The 16129-nt window shown below is 34.3% G+C and overlaps 1 protein-coding gene across 2 annotated transcripts in view; it reads right to left on the reverse strand.

The window, feature by feature from the left end:
- The window catches only part of TRAPPC12 (trafficking protein particle complex subunit 12), a 49596-nt gene that overhangs the window by 29762 nt on the left and 3705 nt on the right, over positions 1-16129 (reverse strand). For both annotated transcript variants that reach the window (XM_066547249.1, XM_066547250.1), the window contains exons 3-5: positions 14486-14602; positions 7124-7237; positions 6142-6280 (exon numbers count right to left, since the gene is read on the reverse strand). In XM_066547249.1, the coding sequence (XP_066403346.1) occupies positions 6142-6280; positions 7124-7237; positions 14486-14602 (370 nt within the window). The remainder of the gene's footprint in view (positions 1-6141; positions 6281-7123; positions 7238-14485; positions 14603-16129) is intronic.

The raw sequence follows: 16129 nt of genomic DNA on the forward strand, positions 1-16129 counted from the left end.
TGGGACTGTATAACAGTAAAAAACCCAAACCAAAACAAAAGAAACATTCATTCCTTCACTGTATCGAGCCTCTGAAAAATCTTTTGCTTTACACTCACATATACATAGAGAGATGTATATGCTTGCCTTTATATGCACAAACATACTTCTACCAAAATTTATAGGATTTTTAAGAGGGATAATGTAGTGAACTTCAAATCCTAGCTTCACTGGCTAGAAATTAAAAGTACACTTAAAAATCCCAGTTCAACAGACTAATTTCCAAGGGTTTTTTTATTACCATCAATCCAGAGAGACTGAAGATGAGATAGGAGACTAAATGTTTGTAACCATTTAAAGAAAATATTTTGAAAATTTTATCTGAAATTACATGCTTGCATATACTTTACAATTTAACTGCACATGACCTAAGAACAGAAACTTTGAATCATGATCTGGTTTTAAAAAGTTTCAAAAATACTTCCTCAGTAATTTGGAGTTACTTGCATTGAAGAAAGGAAAACATAACAGAAACAATGCAGGAAAACTACAAAAATTCCCCTGCAGCAAAGAGATCACCCTAAATCTTACCTACTGATAACTGTAATAAGGCAGAATTTAGAAATTAGTTATTTGCTCATAGTATTAAGAAATCCTGTGTAAAGCTGACACTGTTTTCAATGAGACTATGTAGCTTTGGGAAAGAAGAATGCATAATTAAGTATTTTAGCAGTATTCTACCCCATTAGATTATACATACATTTCTTAAATAAAATATCTGTTTTATTTCAGAAAAAATTCTATTTCCATGTCTGAGTAGCCTGAACAACTAACTGGAACCACAACATTTGAGTGGTATTTATTCAAGCTGTATTAGCTGATTTTACAGGTAGACAGTAGCTCTGAAGCAACACGACAGTGAATTTAAAGAGGCAGTGGAGAGGCACACAATCATGAAAACAAAATAATGGGTAACCAGTTCCACTAGAAATTTTAATATTTTTACTGCCAACATGAGCTTGAATGAATAACTCTCCTGAACGACTGCCAAGACTCAATCAGTCTGACATGGGAGTGCTAACTTAAGGCAGTATTTGTGGTAACACATGAGAAAAAACCAGTACTACATGTAACAATATGGTGGAGTATTCTTTTTATGCTTTCCTGCAAAATTTATTAACAATGAGGAGCAGTCTCTAAGACATAATTTCTTAGCCTGTGCATTTCTTCTCTTATCTTTATTTTAAAATTGATTATTTCCTTTTGTTTCTTGACCTACCACAATCTTTTATTATTAATCCTTTTATTATTATTAATCTTTTTTCCCCACACCACTTTACGTTCTGCCACAGTTATCCCACTTACCAAATCTGAGGAAGGTGCAAAAAAGGATGATTTATAGCATCATCAGACCCCATAAATTAAAAAAAAGGAAGCTTCAGCCAGCCTGCCTCCTACTGGCATGGTCAAGTAGAAGAGAAAAAGGAAGACAGTAAACTCAAAATGGCCAAATGCCACTGTAGGGACATCACATAAAGGAGATCATTTTCCCAATCCAAGTCTGTCCTTATGGCATAGGCTGACATTCAGAAACAGGACCAAGCTTCAGGCAGACCTTGCAACTAGACACAGTCCAGATTCCTGTAAAATGTCTTTTGTGGGCATTAGAGAAATACTGTGTTTAATACTAAGTGGATAAGTGTTTTCATAGCTAACACAGTATCTCTGTAGACATAAAACAAGTTTCTCACCACAATTTTTGCTATTTTATAAGCTTACAAAATGTAGTAACAATTATTACAGTTCACCTTAGGCATCAGCACTGAAAATTTGTTAACAACATGGGTTGGTGTGACAGTTCTAGACCATGTATGACATGATTCCTTTAGAATGACTGGAATTTCAAAACTGAATAAAAGAAACAAATTAAGATCACTGCTTGAGTAACTAAGGACACATTAAAAATTAAATTACACAAATTTTTTCTATCAATTTTTTCATGTATTTCTGATAAAAATTCTAAATACAGTGGATATTAGTAATGTCATAAAAGTATCAATAGTGAAAAATGCCAAAGCAGTTGTGGTATCTAGACTCACACTATTATTTTATATATATATATATAGTGCCATCCTATCACAGGACACACTAGTGTATCCCTAGTCTCAACATTGCCACACTTTTGGAAACTTGTGTTGGTATTGAAATACCAAGAGGTCAAGGGAAGGAATACACTATGAAGTAAGTTTCTAGAACACATACAACTAGATATTTAATGCCATGTTCCTAATTTAGGCCCTTCCCACCAGAGAATAGAAGACTGATTTCATTTAGAAGAGTACAGATGATGCTGCATCATCAGAAAGAAAATAAAAAGGGTAAAGGGAAAGAAATCCCACCCCATGTTACATAAGCTTCTGGTCAGAAGTTAAATTTTTACTTATGCATAGCTTATTTTTTCCCCCTTTGCAATACAAAATAAATTATTCCCAAGTTTTGTAGCTTTAGAAGATTGATTTTGTTAGCATTAACTTTTCTGGAACTTGCTGCTCTACGTACTGCAAATTACCTCATAAAAAATGAAGCAGCATTTTAATGTTCCATTTTAATTGTTGGCTCTCACAGGTTCAGAAACACATAGGCATTACCAATGGAAATGCTGTCTCAGGTTAGGCAAGCTATCATATGAGAGTTTATTATGTATCACAAGGAACACAGACAAAAAATGGTAATGAATAGAAGACTGTGTTAATATAAAGTTAAAACCATTAAAAAAATTCCTGAAATCCATCTCTCATGAGAATGATGACAAAAATTCAGCCTTACATATCCCACACAGAACAATGAAGATGTGCAGGAAGCAATCTGAAACAGGGTTCCTGACCCAAAGACCTACCTATTATGAAAGAAAAACATATGTAAAAATGTGACTATTTAGCTTCTTTATGCAGATGAATTTTAAAGAACTAAATCTATAACTAAGGATTTTTAAGATTTTACTAGAAAATGGGAACAGTCTGTTCTTTGCTCCTTATCAATCAGCAACGATTTATGAGTGCCTTAACCAACCCCACTGGCCAACAGAAGGATCCCAGCAGAATCAATGTCCTGAGAGGTTGCACTCCCACAGGCAATGCAGATGACTGAACAAAATGCCCATAGAAACCAGGAAAAGAAGATTCCAGAAGGACTAGATCTTACAGCCACGACAAAGATAACAATATTGGGATCAATACACATCATGGCTGCCAATGTCATACAAAATATGAGGAAGAAATGGAGATTAGCAACGCCGCTGAAAGGGAAACAGCTTTAGGTGAGTTTCAGAGGGAAATTAAGAGGACTATGTTGGCCATGTTAAGTTAAATCAATGGAAAAGCATCTTTCACTTTTTGTACAGTTCCTTGTAACTTAAATTCTTTGAGATAGATTTCTCAGAGATTAATGGATGAAGGGCTACTCTCACTGCTTTAAATTTCAAACTTCCCCTACTTCATGCACAAAACCCAGAAAACTTCCTAATGTACTATTTTTTATTATGAATATTTTGAATACAGAAAGTATTATCTGTATTACAATTAATGAGAACATTATTTATATCTATACTCTCACTTCTTAAATTGACTTTTAAGTGCTTACTCCATTTATATACCATGAATCAAAATTAAAATGCTGAAATTAAGCCCTTTCTTTTAGGCTTATTACACCACAAAATGATACACAAAATTGCCGAATAGCAGTGGATTGCGTATTCATACTAATATATTTTAACCAAAATATAGGAATGATTTATCTGTATTTTATTATTTAAATTAGCTGGTTAACAATGCATGTATACTAAATTTCTTTATCCATAATCCAGCACAGCATAGTTTAAGGCTAGACAAAAAACAACTGCTTGTGTTCTCCTACATCTCTGGAAATGCTATTTCTCTCTCCTCAAAACTATGTAAGGAATGTTTAATAGCTGTTCCCATATTGGATGTATATGAGATATCTACAACTAGCAGGTCAGCTCCATCCAACCCTGATCCTACTTTCCTCACAAATGATCAGATTATGGTCCCAGTTGATATGTTCAACTGTTAAAAATTAACTGAGGCATATAATTATGAAATAGACTATCTTCCTTAAGCTCACCTCTTTTTACCATCAATATCCTCATAACTTGAATGAAACAACCCCAGTGGTTGAGTGACTGCTCCAGGATCCAAAGCTCAATCACAGGACAGGTGATTTCAACACCTGGCCAAACTGTCCAGAACTGCTGCTCCCTGCATCATCTGTGGCATGAGCACTCAAGTACCTCAAATATTGACATGATCTGCAAGGATTTTTCTTAGACAAAATAGCTTATTTTTAATATTGAAGAAGATGTGGAGACATACATACGGCCTGTGGAAGACAACTACTGCTATTGTGTGTGCAGCTGCCCTAAGAACATCAGATCCAAAAAGCCATCCAACCTGATGACCAGGACCTTTTTCACTCTTCCAGCTGACACAATTCCTTCCCAGTGGATTGCCTGTGATTACCTGAAGGACCATGAATAACATCAGAGGGAGTTGTTCTAGGCAGTCCCCACTGGCCTTGCTGGGCTGCAACCGATCTTTTGCATCACTGTACAAAATAATCTGCAAAAAATTGTGAACTGTCTGACGCCAACTTCCCTTCCTCAGAAACCTCAAAATCTTCTTTCTTTCTAGGTTACCCCATCAAGGCTACCTCATGTAAAATGGATTGTAATATTTCAGAGTGGCACTGTCTGTAAAAACTGCTTCTTACAAATGTCTTATTACACACTGTGGTTCAAATACAAAAGCCAAAGAACATGAAGAACACTCAAGAGTGTACTTGCATCAGAGAGTTATTCTTTTCTAAATAACACATATATAGAAAAATAAAATTTCAAAATAGCCTGAACAAGAGTAAAATTGCTCTTAAAAATAGCAATTTTTCAAACCCAGACTTCTGGAGAGCTAGAATATCCTGAGTGGTGGAACTATGTGGCTAACCTGTGGGCTCTTTGAAGCAGTGGGAAGTAGTGCATTTGTAACACGAGACAAACTGCTTAAAAAGAATTGAAGCTGGTGTTGGTTTTGTTTTCTTCAATAATAAGATACACAGTAAATCTTTGATTTTTACTTATTTTCAATTATTTAGCAAATAATACTACATTTAATCATGTTTCAATTAAGGAGAATTATTAAATTACTTCTAAATATAGGGTTTTTTTCCTTTAATCCTATAAACCAGGAAATAACACCTGCAGTAGCATATGGGTGTATAAGTATTAAAAATAGCATAGTGATGCTACCTGGATGAACTGAAGAGAAAAAAGCTTATAGAGTCTGTTTCCACAAACTCTCATCATCTTTCAAGCCTGGTTTTGAGTAAAATGAACTATTTGAGTTTGGTAGTATTTAATTTCAGTATCACAGAACTAAAACATTATATTTACTTGTTAAAACATTCCTCTCTAGCAGCATCATGAAATACACTGCCTACCTATATTGCTCTACCTGTTGTTACTTCTTATCACTACCTCCACAATAATGATAGTGGGGCCCTGGAAAATGTTAAAGATAGACTCTGAAAATGTTAGGCTTTGTGTTTTGCCAGATCATTGCACCTGCATAAGCAGTGTGATAAATGATATAATTGTTAGATGTGATGATTGTTTAGTAATTAAATATAATCATTGCATAATCATAAGAAGAATCATGAGAAACTATGTTAGACATTTAAGGGGGGCCACGAGGAGCCATGCTTGGCTGAAATCTATGTATAAAATAGAACAATATAAGTTTAATAATTAACATGAAAATTATATAACAACAGAATATATAAAAACACGATCATCCCGAACCCATGGCGGAGTCAGATTTGGGTTGGTAGCCCCTGACACCCAGAGCTCTCCAATAAAAGCACCTACATATAATCAATTTTGTAATTATGCGTTTCTGAACGCTAGCAGTATGAGCAATACTTTAATGTACTAATCAATCATGTTCTTCTGGGGAAAAAAACCAAACCAAAACCAACATAATCCATAGCTCTCCAATGCTTTAGCTTTAAACACCCCCTGAATCCAACCAGTATTTTATAATGACTGTTAAAAAGGGAATAAAAGAAAAGCATTTCATAAATCAAGTCTTTTACCTTTACGTCCAGGGTATACGTTGGGGTAATATTCATAATAAAGATCAGGCTGGTCCAAATTTCCAAATGGTTCAAATTCCATTTCTGCATTTTGGAACAGATCCAGTTTTACCAGCAGTGCTAGTCTCACAAACCACAGCTAAAAATTGATACATATAAAAAAAGGGAAAGACAAGGTCTGTTATTAGCTTCTATCAAAAGCCACATCCAATACAATTTCAACTTTTCAATTTTTTCTCATAAAAGCTGAGTAAAAAGTTTCTCTGTTACTGAAAAGAATCAGGATTTATACTTACCTGCTCTTTTACACAATACTTTTCATCAAATCATTGAAACAAAGCTCAGAGGACCGATGTTTAATCGTTTGTAGAGATAAACAAGATTTATTCAAGATTTTGAAGATGAAGTTTAAAAACTAGTCTGCCTCAAAACTGGAACATCTGTCTTTGAAATGAGTTAGTATATACCAATTATGAATCTGGTATTTTAACTGCTTTTCCAACTTTACGGTATCCTTAAAATCTTTTGGTGAAAAACCATGAGCTTTAAAATCACTAGGGTCAAAAACATGAGTTCTCATCTGGTAACATATGAATCACTTGCAATATTTTATTAATTGGGATTAATAAATGAACACATGAACACATTTCTAACATGTAGAATCTTACTACAAAGTTCACAATCTAGATAGTTCCATGAACTTTAGAGAAATGAGTCTTTCAAAACAGCAAAACATATTCCATTTTGCTAGTGTAAAAATCTTTAAAAACGTAGAATCAAGATTGGATTTTCCTTTAAAAAGTAAGTTTGTTTTAAATGAAGGCCTACTTTACATAAGCAAACAGAAAAAATGTCTTGCTAAAATACTTTAATAACCTCAGTTTCTATGTTACAATTAGGAAAAGGAGTTTGATCCTGTTAAAAAAAAATGCCACTATGAATGTTGTTGATAAAAAAGTGACAAGAGAATATTTAAACATACCTGTAAAGAATCTGTTGTATGGCTAGCAGGCAGTCCACTTTTTTTATAGCCTTGACCATGTGCAGTTAGAAGCCGCCCACACAAGTCAACTGCTGCCCTCCAGTTTTTACTGCTCTGGGAAGAAGAAAAGAATAAGTAGCAAAATCATCAAGTCCCTAAAATGCACAACTGCTGATTTTGCCTGCAGCAGCAACATGTACCCATCAGTAATAATGACAAGGTCAGGAGAGCTGGCTGGTGAGAAGCAGAATGTCATTTGTCAAAGCTGCATGTCTAATTAGGCAAAAAGGGAAATCAAGTATTAACATCACCAGGTCACTAAAACAAAAGAATATACAATACCATATGGAATTCTAAACTTAAAGCTATATGAATATACTATAATATTCACAACTTTGTTTTCTCCTAAAAAAGGAGAAAAAATTGCCAGCCAGGCATTATCAATAATATTGAAGGTACTCTACAGTCATAAAGTATTCAATGCCCATTCTCATCTCACTGACTTCAGTATCTCAGATTATAACCCCTAGTACAGTTCACTTAATGAAGAAAAACTTTTAGCATTGTCCAGGATACAAAATTCCTATTAATCAAAAACAAAGAACAAGGAAGAATACAATGCAAAAATTGTAATTTCAGAACAATAACAACTGTTACACCTACAAAACACAAACATTTGAATTTCCACTGAATTACTAATTTCAAAATACTCTTAATTTTTTTTATTCATAGAACAAAGACATTCCTAGTTAGACAAATCGAACTGTAGTCTCACACTGTTAATCAGTTTTTCAACAGAAATATCCCAATGTTTCTGCCTTGTATAGTCTGATGCAACAAACCAAAAACTTAAAACATAGTTTAATGCTTCACAGGTTTTAACTGTTATACTTTTCTATTATACAGAGGAGTTTTTAAAGAGACATGTATCCAGCAGGTCATTGTAAAGTAAATATATGCTATTCCTGAAAGTAGTATTTTTTTCAAATAGTTTCTTAATACATAAAAAAATATAACTGTAATATAAAATAATCATGTTGTCTGATGAAACGTGAAGGAACAAAATACATTTGTATTGGTGCTTGCAAAGTCCAGATACTAATCTTGAACTAGTATTTTATTATTTTCTCTCCACTGTTTTAGACATACAGCAAACAGTCACACTGAAAAACCAGCAGTAACAACTGAAGAGTTTTCCTATTTTCTGGCCTCCATTTTGCAGCCACACAGGCTGCAAACAGGCCCCTACAGAGATCACCACATACTAACCACCTCATCTCTTCTCTGCATTGTCAGATGCCAGATAAAGTTGAGTTTCACTGGAAATGTAAAAGTTGGCTTACAGCAAGACCATGAAACAGCATGGCACACTCTGAGCCATCTACTTTCTTATGGAAGAGGGGGAATTGATAATGCATTATTATATCCTTCAACATCTACCTGTATCAACTTAGAAAAGCTGAAAGATACTGACATAGATTACCTGAAATTCATTCCTCTTCTGGAGAGACAAACTACAATTCTTATTATCCTTAGAACAAGAGCAAACACAAAAACTAAAAAACTGCTAAACTAGAACTGCTCAACTTGTCTTCCCAAATGAGAGTTAGGATCAAAAAATATCACTTATGACCAACTTAGTTGCTACAATCTTTTAAATTCTCTTTCAGGCATGGACAAAAAAATACTTTATCGAACAAGACAGCCAAGAGAAGCAAGTCTGACAATTATTGTGAAAACAGTCTTTGCTCGAAGATGAATATTTGAAATTATTTCAAAATGAGAGCTGCCTGCTGGTCATGAAGCATAATTCTCTCTGGAAGCTTAATAGAAGACTGCTGGCAGTACAACTCTAATTTGACATTAACTGGACAAATTATTGTCTTAGGCAAATTGTACCAGGCTTAAGAGTTGCCAGTCCACCAGAAATCTTTATCTGTTTCAAACATCCCTCAAAACTTTGCAGGTCACTTTTGTGCTTCCTATGGTCTACAGTCGCACAGTTCTTAAGATCCAGGTTCCTTATATCTAAATTTTGTTTGTGAGTTGTAAGTAGAGATCCAAAGCAAATACAGACACTACAGCTTCAAATACAGCATAAAAAATACTGAAGAACATTCTCAAAGACAAAAATAATTGTTCTGTGATGATCAGGATATGGTTGTCCAGCTGTAATTGTGTGAAAGCACTAATTTCTCTAAGAAAAAATACCATCAGCCAAATATTATTGCTGAATAGTTCACTAACACAGCAGCAGCCTGAAAGAAGAGAACCACTCTCCACACAATCTTAGTATCATCTTTCCACTCCCCCCAAAAGTATGGAGCTGCTGTTCTTCTAATGAAACCCACCAGCCAGCATGATTTCTGTACTTTTTAAACACTATTAGACTAGATGTTTGTCTAGTGAAAGGATTTTTAAAAAAATCCGTATATCTAACCAAAAATTAAAAATTCAAACCATTTCAGTACCAACTGCTGTACATACATCAAAGCTAGGCCAAGCAGATCAGCCACCCAACAGACACTGCATCAGTCCTTGCAGAACTTCTCTGTTCTTCAAAAAAACCCAGAAATCCTGGGGGAGGTTTACATACAGACAGGGAAACTGCATAGTAAAACAGATTTCAAATGTAACTCTTCTGTGAAGCAAGAGAGGCACGCAGACTGGAAATCTACAGAAAATGTGTTCAGTGATGAAAAGGGAACTCCTCTGATACACAAAGACAATTTATAACATCATTCAGTCTCTCAGGAAAACCACTGAAATTTTATCCAATAAATAGCTGCTTCTTAGTACAGAAATGCAACCTCTTCCCAAAAGCACACATTTACAGTTTGTACCATTACCACCTTCCCTCAAATCAGCTATAAAAATGTAGGAAATTGCTCACTGATTTAGAAACAAAAGAACAATCCCCTCCCCTATTTTAAGGATAATTTATGACTTATTAAAGTGAATATGTATGTTATACCACTGTATCCAGGTTTGTTATATTTAAAAATATATGCAAAAGCACAACATTACTCATGTGCAAAAGTAACAATATATGACTTTTATAAAATAGACTCAAAGGGAGTCATTAACTCGACATTGTAACACCATTAAAGTGATTAAAATGTCCTCCTCCACTAGCTATGACATGCTTCTCCCCTGTAAATTACATTGGTAGAGCATCTATACATCAGTTAAGAAAATGTAGCTAGTAACCCTTTTTTGGTCTAGCAGCTTGAGGGTATTATTCCATATTTAGAAGAAACATTACTTATTTACAATGGCAAGATACAGCCACTGCAAGATACACAAGATACTTTTCTAAGTATGACAACTCTGAAAGACTGCATTTTTCTCTGGCTGTAGACACCTTACAACTGAAAACATCAGAAAGGCCTCTGGTAAGCAAGACTGTACTATGTGTTCAAATGAGGGTAAAAAACCAGTCTAAAATATGGAGTAACAAGAACGTAATTGCAGCTTACACCTTGTTTTTTGCTGCTGTAAAACAGAGCAACACTGTGATGAGAAGATCTTGCTTACATTTATTTGCTCTAGAGTAAATGCATATTCCTATGCCAGATTGCTAAAACTTTTTAGAAATTGAAAACCCAGATTTTGTTTTCAGTTAAAACATATAAAAACTTATCCAGTATAGATAAATAACTCTATTCACAAATTATTATAGAATTATAGTGTAGAACTGCTTCAGCAGCCCCTTATCTCTTTAAAGCCCTAAAGTTGTGAAACTAATTCACCTACACCACCTCCATATTGTTTTGCTATCAGTAGAGCATTTCCAATTCACTGCTGCCCATCCCAAAGAAACTGAAAATGGGAAAGAACAGTTGTTCAATAAACCATCTTTGGCTTACTGGCAAAAGTCTCATTCAAATAATCTAATTGACCAAATTGATGTTGAACAATTTTGTTAACCAAGTTTAACAACTTGAGTTCAGTTCCTGGTGAAAAACTATTCTTCTTAGACATGATGCTACTGTTGGTGATCTCATCAGAAAAGGTGCACCTTTGGAAGTTCAGCTTATCAACTTCTTGATAAATTTTGTTTTCGGACAATTAGTTGTACTTGAGGAAGCTTTTGCAGACTGCATTATGATCCTCCCCAAAGGACATCAGTCTCCAACTTTCTTTGCTGCAAGCACTGACTGCATCATACCCACAGAAGTGCTTTTACTTGAATGTTTTACTGGAATTTTTACAGGAATGTGAGAAGGTACTAGTCGAGAATGCACACTGGAAACAGTCCAATATAAGGTATTCCTCTGTAGCCCTGGTGAAAAGAGGTAGTACCTTCATTTGTAGATGTAACCTAGGAGGTGGTACTGTCAATATGTAAGGACCACATCACTAAACAGGGACCAGATGATTTACAGTATCAGAACAATAGAAAAGGTAAAACACAAGGCAAGTGGTGTCATTTACAATGTACTGTGCTGAGTTCTGAGCAATGATAACAAAAAGATGTTAGCTTCAATTGGGAGAGAGTCTGAGAAGAGCTCCAAAGAGGATTATGAAGGCATCCAGGACCAGATGATTAGAGAAGAGATGATTAGAGAAGGGTTATATTTTCCTCTAAAAAGAAAATCTGAGAAGTGAAGTGCCATGGCTGTCTGCTCATACAAAGTAGCAGGGAAGAAGAAGCAAATATTAAGGAAAAAAAATTACTTAAAAAGCAACATAAGACCAAAACACTTAAATGATTGTAAACAACTTTAGCTTTGATTAGAAGAAAGATTTTGAAGGAGGACTGATTGGAATGCCTTTGATTAACAACCAAAGGAATGAACTTCTGATATAGCCTTTGAAAGTAGAAGCAGTATATTTGTATTTATTAAAACAGCCAAATAAGCTAACAGAATTAATCATATGGTAGAATAGAAAAGCTTCAGAGTTGCAGCTGAAAACCCATGGTTTGAAAATTTGGTATACTGGTGAGCATATTTTTCCATCCACACAGCATTAAAAAAATAACTACACACTAATGAAGCAGTTTCCTCTGAAGTAGACAGGCTTAGAATACTGTTTTTATTTTTTCCTTTTTATTTTTTTGTCTCCATAACACAATGGAGTTTGCCCAAGATCATCTGAGAATTTTATCCTAACAAATTTCTTCGTAACAGGACTAAACATTCACTTCTGGTTTCAGCTGTCACTGGTGTCTTCCTAGAGCATGTGATAATTGTTGGGACTTTTAGATGGAAACGCATCTAAATTTAGCTTGTGATCAGGGAGTGTACTATTAGGTCTCTACTGACTGTGAGTTCAGACAACAACCCACATGTAAACACCTAAATAACAGGTATCAGTCTGAAGGTGAAATTTCTCCTAATTCTAAGCATTTCTCTTCTGCACTGCAAATGCATTCAAAATACACTCTTCTAAGTTGCTGCAAGGGATTGAACTGAGTAACAAGAAATCTCATGTTCATGTGTGGTACAGAAGGATACCAAATTAACAGCTAAGGAAAAATCTTAACTGTATGGAAACTGCACAGCAATATTCCAAATATTCACTAGTTTTTAACTAGATCTTAAGATAAATATTGCCTGTAAGTTGTCCTTTGCATTAAAAGATTTATTTGCTGAACATATTAGGTCACAAATTCTCTCATAAACAAAGTGAGTAGTAACAGAGTAGTTATTATAAGTCATTCTGGCCTATTATGTATGTAAAAAGCATTATCTTTTTAGTTAATATCATCTAGCATAGGATTTTAATGTTTTAAAGTCTGAAATCCTTTTAACTTTCAAGACTCTAGTCAATCAGAAATAAATTTCCCACATTTAGACTTTAAGAAGAAATGCAATGTTTGCAAGGGAACAAAAAAAGACCAACTAATTCTCATCATAAAAAGAAACAAGTTCTACAAATGAAATTGAGAAAGTTATTTTGCATACTCAAAACCAACTAACAGCTAATGACTGAAAGCCTTGAAAACCAAAGAACATTCTAACTTCTACCCAAATGGCTTCTATTTTATAAAAAAAACCACCATTCTAAATAAGGCAAGTTTTTTTTTTCTTAAAAAAAAACCTGTAAGTAACATAAGGAACCATAAATACCATAAGTAACAAAATATCCTACAGCTGCAGACTGCCTCCTAGCTTCACTGCCTTGGGCCTAAAAGCTTTAACACAACTCTTCTGATGCTTAAGAGCAGGCTCAAAGCAAAAACAGTATCAGCAGCACCAGCATCGTAATTTAAGGTACAAGATGGTCTGCACCATAGAAGAACATCTTGCACAGACACCACTACCAGGCTAAATAGAAAGGTATTTCCCACACATCAAAAATTCTCTTCTGGAAGATGCAAAGTAAGTGTGGGAAAAAAAGCTTTTTCCTACTTAAGACACTGATGGGTACAAGACTTTTGCATAAGATTTTTTTCCCCTCTTAAATCAAGCAAAACATTGAGACAAACAGAAAAACATGTGTCTAGGGTGGAGATCACAATCTGTCTTTTCATGTTTAGTTTCCTAAATTTCCTCTGAATTCCTTTAACAGTGCTTGTTGAGACCTCCTAGACTATTCCTAACATGACAAAAAAAATAATCTTTACATGTAATAAAATAAAATAATCTTTAAAGCTCTTTTGGAGCTTTACATGTAAAGTCACACAATTAAATTAAAGGATGTTAAATACTAAATACAGCCTGTCCTGATAATTTTTCACTACTTTTCCTCAGCATTTTTTCATCCATTTTTTCAAAAATAAAGTAAATCCAAAACATCTTGTTATGTCATCAGATTAAAGAAGGCTCAGTCATGTATGTAATAGTAACAAATTCTGCACAGGAACACAATGGTTAAAGGAACAAGGCAAGGGTTACAAGGCTGCTAGACACAACTGTTTTCAGAACAGAAATATTTACGTTAATGAAAGGATTAGGTTAAGCTTTCCTCTGGAAGTAATTTGCTTTAGTTTTCTGCACTGAAGTAAAAAATCAGGCAGTTGAAATTATCATACCAGTTTGGCTTGCCATTTACAACTTCTATGTGTTTTTGTAAAACACACAGGTGAAAATGTAAGTACATACACATGTAAACAAAAACATGATTAAAATCTGTTTTGCAACCATTTGTATTACATAAAAACTCACAGTCACTTAAAATAATTTTTTGTAACTTATGCACATAAAAAAAAATGTTTACTATGTGATTTAAACCCAAAGAGTTAAACCCCAGTGTCATTCCCATTAAAGACTATTGTAGTTTGGTTAGTACTATTGAAGGGTCAGGAATAGACTAACACAGTTTTTTCCCCCAGTTTTTCCTCAGTCGGTAGCTCCCAATTATCTTGAGAGAAACACAATATTAAATATATATTATATGATGATTGTTACTTACAATTAGCTGTTTTAAGCCTACAAATGACTGCTCTACTGAGTTGGCATTTAAAACTTGTCTCTTCACTGCAGCCTGCTCCCCCAAGAAGCGAAGCATTAGGTCTTTTACTGCATCTCCCTTGGTGTTCATGGAACAGAAAAAGAAAACAGATAACAAGACTATTTAAAACATTATTTCAGCAAAATAAAATGTAGAATTAAAACTGAGCAAAAGAGTTCTTTCCTCTAGAGAAATACAAATTTTCCGGTATGTTACATGTGTAATAAATATAACTGCATGTGTATATACAGCATTGGAATGAAAACTTCTACATGTACTCCACATAATTTGCTATATTTTCTTCTATGTATAGGTTTCAGTCAGCATTGACACATTCAGATTTATTTCCTTTTTATACTATTTTCATTCACAGATCTTACTAAATATTCCTCAAAGATCTTCTAAAAACCAGAAAGTTTTACAGGTTTTTATAATGTACGTTAACATTGAAAGGTACAATCTATTGATCAAAAATAAACATGCACACAGTAAGTTAGCCTTAAATATCCACAGAAAATAAACTTTGAGAGATCATAAGCCAAAGTAAACAGCAACCCTTCAACAAGTGTTATAAATTTCAGAAGAACTAGCTGCAGGCATCAGTCAGAGAAACTGGGCTATCTGAGCTCAATAGCTGTTTGCCTAAAAAGAGAGTGAACTGCATATAATAACAGCAGAGTTTAGCAATGAAAAACACAATTGACATTAAGAGTTTCAACTTTCTCCATGGACAGTGCTGGGAAATATATTTGTGTTTTCTGTCTAGCTTCTTAAGAAATGAGAACTACTGTTTCACTACATGGAAATTTTTTACCTCTAAAGATGTCACTTACCCTATGAATAAACAACAGATCTGCCCGACAGAAGAGTCCAAAGAATTAAGAAAAGACAGCATGTGCAAAATTACATAAATACAGAAGATTGTTTAAATCCCCCCAACAGTACTTTGGATCCAACAGTCCTTTAGTGTAGGAAACAGTAAAAATGAATGTAATGAAACAAAGGACAATGACAGAAGAGAGCAACTCATGAAAAAAAGGCAAAATGGAAAGAGCGTAAAAAGCAGCACTCAGATTTGTTCTGACACTTGGACATTGCTGCTACAGATAACCTTTACCATCTTTACCACAACCCAAGATAAGTTTAAAACACAATGTTTTTTAAATGGTTGTCAAAAAGTAGCATGTAGCTGAAATAAGTAATTCAGTATTTTTCTTGGTGTGATTTATTGACATAAGACTTGTCTTACAATATACTTCCTGAGCAAGCAGGGCAAAAAATAAAGTTCCAAGCTTGTCAATACATATAATGTGAAATTTCAGTCCTTCCCTGAAGCACACTTAGAATTCACTCACTGAAAATGCATTTTTCAACCAACTTATCTGTCCACTACATGTAGCTTGGTTTAACATCTTGCATCAACATTCAGCATTAGCAAACTATTCATACCAAAGCTGTAATGACCCTTGTTGGAAGCTACTTTAACATTGAAACTATACCTCCCACAATGTTTCAGTTGACATTTCAAGCACTCTACAATTACAAAGTTAAATACACAATTTGCAATACTATGGAACAATGATACCAAACCAGGGGATGTCAAAT

This window comes from Molothrus aeneus, chromosome 3 (genome assembly GCF_037042795.1).
Source record: "Molothrus aeneus isolate 106 chromosome 3, BPBGC_Maene_1.0, whole genome shotgun sequence".
NCBI classification, from domain to species: Eukaryota; Metazoa; Chordata; class Aves; order Passeriformes; family Icteridae; genus Molothrus; species Molothrus aeneus.